This window comes from Ranitomeya imitator, chromosome 2 (genome assembly GCF_032444005.1).
Source record: "Ranitomeya imitator isolate aRanImi1 chromosome 2, aRanImi1.pri, whole genome shotgun sequence".
NCBI lineage: Eukaryota > Metazoa > Chordata > Amphibia > Anura > Dendrobatidae > Ranitomeya > Ranitomeya imitator.
The window spans coordinates 288,342,210-288,348,250 of NC_091283.1; the positions used below are offsets into that span (position 1 = coordinate 288,342,210).

The 6,041-nt window shown below is 44.0% G+C and overlaps 1 protein-coding gene across 1 annotated transcript in view; it reads right to left on the reverse strand.

Annotated features, from left to right (window-relative positions):
- Positions 1–5,033, reverse strand: part of LOC138666423 (zinc finger protein 84-like) — a 34,500-nt gene extending 29,467 nt beyond the window's left edge. The window contains exons 1-6 of the mRNA XM_069754645.1: positions 4,977–5,033; positions 2,950–3,141; positions 2,641–2,820; positions 2,436–2,559; positions 2,255–2,352; positions 1,967–2,057 (exon numbers count right to left, since the gene is read on the reverse strand). Coding sequence (XP_069610746.1) covers positions 1,967–2,057; positions 2,255–2,352; positions 2,436–2,559; positions 2,641–2,820; positions 2,950–3,141; positions 4,977–5,033 — 742 coding nt within the window. The remainder of the gene's footprint in view (positions 1–1,966; positions 2,058–2,254; positions 2,353–2,435; positions 2,560–2,640; positions 2,821–2,949; positions 3,142–4,976) is intronic.
- Between the last annotated feature and the right edge of the window lie 1,008 nt (positions 5,034–6,041).

A 6,041-nucleotide genomic window follows, 5' to 3' on the forward strand; every position in this document is an offset into this window, starting at 1 on the left:
AACGTTTTGCATAAATGGACTAGACATGGACATATACTCACCGGGCTGCGAGGAGGCTGTGACCCCTCCAGCCGGACTGCCGGTCTCCTGACGTCCCTGCTGCACGACCTCCTGACTCGACACCTGCTGTGATCGCTGTGCCTCCTGCGAGTAACCCAATGCCGCCGCTGGGGAATGAGGTGTACTGCTGCTTCTGGCCGGAGAGCCTGCCAATCCTGAGCCTCCGGCCGAGACCCACTGAGCTCCAGCCACCCGATCAGGCACCGCCGCTGTGCCCCCGCAGTTGTCCAGCTGGGCCGGATAATGCCCAGCTCCCGGCGATGGGACCGGCACATCCCTGGGCTGCCCATAGCCGTCCGCACCCCCGCTGGCTCCATCGCTGCTGTACTGAAGGACAGGCCGTGCGACAGGAGCATCGCCGCTGCGGCCCCCCGCAGTGCTGCGCCTCCCTCGCTGCCCGGCGCACGCTGGCTCCGCCCCCCTAGTCGCACGAGGCTGAGGCCCAGCAGCCGCCGCAGGGACCCGCCCGGCAATAGGATTCCTCCCAGGCCGGGGCCTGCTGGCACCGCTACTCACCGGCGCACGGCCTGGAGAGTCCCGGGAGGGGCTTCTGCGCCTGCGGGGGACCCATATCTGGGGACAGTCTCTCTGGGGGCCTACATCTTCGGGCCCGCCCCTCCAGCGGGGACGCTACTGCCGCCGCCTGGCTCCCGCCGATAATCGCCGCCACCTGCGCCTCCAGCCAGCCATCAGGGTGCGAAGCAGCCGCAGCCCTAAGGCTCTCCAAGACCCGGTCCACCCCCGACATGGTAAGGGATGTGCTCCTGGGGCCTGAAGAGCGGGAACTGACAGGCCCCACCCCCCACCTATTCCCATATTACCCCCCATCCCTAGACCCTCCTCCCAATTACCCTAAATACCCTCCTCCAACCCCTTGTCATGCTGGCCTCCGCTCAGGCCTTGCTGTGGGGGTTGGGCGGCCCTGCTCCAGCCATTACTGACATAGAACAAAAAAAACATGTTACATCCTTAACAAGAACGTATGCATGAGGGGCAAGCTCCAATACTAAACAGGACTTGCACTCATTTATGGTGGACCACTGGAGCTACTATGAGTGTTGACCAGAAGAGTAGAGAAAGTATTAGCTCCCCCATTTCAGGAGAGATTGTGGAGTAATCTGAATTTCTTAGGATTATAAACATAATGGAATTTATGAAGTGTAATCAATCCATGAAATCAGGGCTCGAGTCATTCCAACACATCTCCTGCAGGTGAGAATAAATGTATATTACAGACATCAGCTACGCACAGCTTACATCATGGCAAAGGTGTAATGTTTTTATGTAGTTTCTCATGACCATTTCTGAAGTTAGCCAATTTTAAATTGAAAAGTCAGGATAAAGGGAAACTCTGTTGTTATTGTACAGAAAGTCACACTTGGCCTCACTGCACATTTAATGTTACCGATCACAAAAGCAAAGTTTGGCCAGAAAGACTGGACCTGGTCTTGTGGGGACCATATGAGCACATTCAGCAGCACAGAAGGGAGAGAAGGTAGATTCATCCAATAAGATATCAGGATTCTAGAAAGCCAACAGCATCATTACCATACACTTTCTCTTAGAGGCCATTTTAATATTTTTCTTCAAGTGATTTTCTAACTTGTCAGCACATTCTACGTACACGGTCATTTGGCTTTTTAGTTTACAGATCTGGGCAGGTAATGGTCAGCGTCTTCTAATCCCAGGGGGCAGGTGGATCCTCCAGGTTGTAACTTCTGTAGAAAAGGGCTTTCAATGACCAACATCATTTTAACCGTTTTGGGTGGAGGAACATATTGTGGTCTAGCGGCAAAATGGTGATCACACGATTGTGATACAGCCGGACTACACCACCGATAAAGCAGCCACAGCCGGTGACTGAGAAGAATCTGTGACTTCTCTATATATAGTGGTCACTACTCACCTGGGTAGTCATATGTAGGAATCTCCTCTTTACACCGCTCATCATCTCTCATATAGGTCTCTGTAGTATTAATATGGGTCAGATCTTCACCCTAAAATAAATATTGTAAAAGTCACAGACAGATTGAGAATTCACAGCTATCATCATATCTAATCCTGCCATCTCCATTGTTCTCATTACACAAGCAAAAAAAATATATAATATTGGTGGATAAAACAAGACTAAGCTCAAGACCTTCACCACCATCTACACAACATATGGGAGATATCATGACACCTCTCTATCTACCTGATGATCCCGAGGAACATTGGGATCTTCTTGTTTACAGTCCTGTAGAAGAAGAGGACGGGGACATCTCTCTGGTGTTGTCCTCTTACTGGACAGATCTGGAGGAAACACATACAGGGACTGAATTCATTCTTTACATACAGATAATTGTAGGCCAAGTGTATTTAGTCCTGTCTATTACCTGGTGATGTGAGGGGCTGGGGAACCTCCATCATGATGTCCTTGTACAGATCTTTGTGTCCTTCTAAATACTCCCACTCCTCCATGGAGAAATAGACGGCGACATCCTGACTCCTTACAGGAATCTGACACATACAATGATACCATCATCCCCGATCACTTCATAGCGTTACTGTATAATGTCCCAACATTCCCAGCAGTGTCACCTCTCCAGTCAGCAGCTCAATCATCTTGTAGGCGAGTTCTAGGATCTTCTGGTCATTGATGTCTTTGTGTATTATGGAGTGAGGTGGAAACCCCGTGATTGGGCTCAGGGGTCTTCCCCATCTCTCAGACACAGGGTCCTGACAGCGCTCACTAGAGGTCTTCTTCACCACTGTGTAATCCTGGTTATGGAGAAACACATTAATAAACCTCACTACAGACATTTCCAGAGTCCTCACCTCTCCAGTTCTGTCAATCTGTTATTCCCATAGATAAGAATGATGTAATGTGACATCATCAGAATCTCTCACCTCTCCAGTAAGACGGAAGATGATCTCTAGGGTGAGGTGTAATATCCTCTCTGCCATCTTGTCTCTGTCCATATCAATGATTGATGGGTAAATCAGGAAAATTTTCTTTTGTAGAAGATCTTCACTGAGAGGATCCGATATTGTAGAGACCTGAATGAGAAGAAGATGAGCCGATGTAACATCATAAAAATCCTGTGTAATAACACAATTACTGGAAATAATAAGGGAAACATATGAGGAGATTTATTATTTTACAGTATTTAGTTTCCTTCTTTACATCCACTAATATAACCTATATATTTAGGCCACAGACAACAAGCAGTTTCTTCCTCGGAGTCGGCAGCTGAATACGTTCCTCATAGACTCATCTTCCATAACGCTAATTCTCGTCTCATTTACCGACACTGGAATCGGCATTAGCAATACTGCAGGAGATATTCATTACACGTGACAGGAGAAATAACTACTTCATGAGGAGAACGACATCTTCATCTTCTACTACGGCTCTAGAAACAGATTTGTCCAGAGTCCGTCACTGACTCCATCACCACCGGCCGTCTATATGAAGGTTTCCCGTCTTCCCCGCACTGTAATCTTCTATCACGTTAGATCTCAGGTCTGATTCACACACAGAAGTTTGAGGCTTTTAGAAAAGATGGTTTGTAAGAACAACAAGACAAGAGTTATTTGATGATAATCTCTCAATGTACAGTGTTTTTTTTCTGGATGTTTTTTAGCATTTTCCTGTACGTTTCCATATATTACATGAAAAACACCAGAAAAAAAACAATACTGTGTGAATATTACACTGTGTAGGGGCCAATAAAGGAGCCCCATACTATAAGAGTAATACATGTTTCTTTGGGTTCCATCTTTCATAGTTGCGTCGTTTATATCCATCAGCGGAAAAGGAAAAAAAAAACATTGTGATTCTTAGGGTACATTTCCACGGTCAGGATTGCATCAGGATTTGACGAAGGATTTGACACAGGTAAAATCTGCACCTGAGGTCACTGGCAGGTCACACCTGCGTTTTTCATGCATTTTTTTTTCATGCGGATTTGTGTGTATTTTTGTAAGCTAAATAATGATATACAAAAAAAAAAAAGAATTGTGATGTCATTTCTTGTCCAACCTCTTCATTTACATACTCCATTGAAGAATAATGTTTAGACACACAGATAGATATATAATATATAAATAAGATTAGATCTATAGATAGATCTATCTATCTCATGTATATCCATCTATTGTATCTATCTAGCTATCTAGCTATCTATAGATATATCTATCTGTAGATAGATATACACTATGTTCCAAATTATTATGCAGATGACATTTTTCTCGGATTTTCCTAAATGGTCGATGCAAATGACAGTCAGTCTAATATAAGTCATCACCCATTAGATTATACATCAAATTTTATTGAAGAAACCTCCCAATGATAAGAGTATAATCTCCAAAGTGAATAAAAACTCAAAATGCACTGTTCCAAATTATTAGGCACAGTAGAATTTCTAAACATTTGATATGTTTTAAAGAAGTGAAAATGCTCATTTGTGGAATTTGCAGCATTAGGAGGTCACATTCACTGAACAAAAAAGCTATTTAACGCCAAAACCTCCTAACAGGCCAAGTTACATGATAACATAGGAACCCTTCTTTGATATCACCTTCACAATTCTTGCATTCTTGAGTTTTTGGAGAGTTTCTGCTTGTATTTCTCTGCATGAAGTCAGAATAGCTTCCCAGAACTGCTGTGGTCACGTGAACTGCCTCCCACCCTCATAGATCTTTTGCTGGATGATACTCCAAAGGTTTTCTATAGGGTTGAGGTCAGGTGAAGATGTTGGCCACACCATGAGTTTATCTCCTTTTATGCCCATAGCAGCCAATGACTCAGAGGTATTATTTGCAGCATGAGATGGGGCATTGTCATGCATGAAGATGATTTTGCTCCTGAAGGCACGTTTCTGCTTTTTATACCATGGAAGAAAGTTGTGAGTCAGAAACACTATTTACTTTACAGAGGTCATTTTCATATCTTCAGGAACCTTAAAGGGCCCCACCAGCTGTTTCCCCATGATTCCGGCCCAAAACATGATTTCTCCACCTCCTTGCTGACGACGCAGCCTTGCTGCGACATGGTGGCCATCCACCAACCATCCACTACTCCATCCATCTGGACCATCCAGGGTTGCTCGACACTCATCAGTAAACAAGACTGTTTGAAAATTAGTCTTCATGTATGTCTGGGCCCACTGCAACCATTTCTGCTCATGAACACTGTTTTGGGGTGGCCGAATAGTAGGTTTATGCACAACAACAAGCCTTTGAAGGATCATACACCTTGAGGTTCGAGGGACTCCAGAGGCACCAGCAGCTTCAAATAACTGTTTGCTGCTTTGTAATGGTATTTTGGCAGCTGCTCTCTTAATCCAATGAATTTGTCTGGCAGAAACCTTCCTCATTATGCCTTTATCTGCATGAACTCTGTCTGTGCTCTGTTTCAGTCACAAATCTCTTCACAGTATGATGATCACAAAGTTTTTGTGAAGTATCTAATTTTTTCATACCTTGTCCAAGGCATTGCACTATTTAACGCTTTTCAGCAGCAGAGAGATCCTTTTTATTTCTCATATTGCTTGACACCTTTGGCCTGCTTAATAATGTGGAACATCATTTTTAAGTAGTTTTCCTGTAATTAGAATCACCTGGAAAACTAATTATCACATGTGTTTAAGATTGATTTCAGTTATCTATTGAGCCCTGAGACACAATACCATCCACGAGTTTATTTGAAAAACAAAACATTTAAATCGTTTTGACACTTAAATCCAATTTGCATAATAATTTGGAACGCAGTGTATTTATAGATAGAGATGATAGATAGGATGGATAGATAATAAATAGATATGATAGATAGATAATAGATATGATAGATAGATAAATACCAAGCCAGCTGTTTAGTAATAAACATAATAAAATGTTAATAAAGAGTTAGGCCGGGATCACACATGCGAGAAAATCACACGAGTCTCTTCTCAATACCCGGCACTCGGGACCAGAGCGTTCAGCTGCATAGAAATACA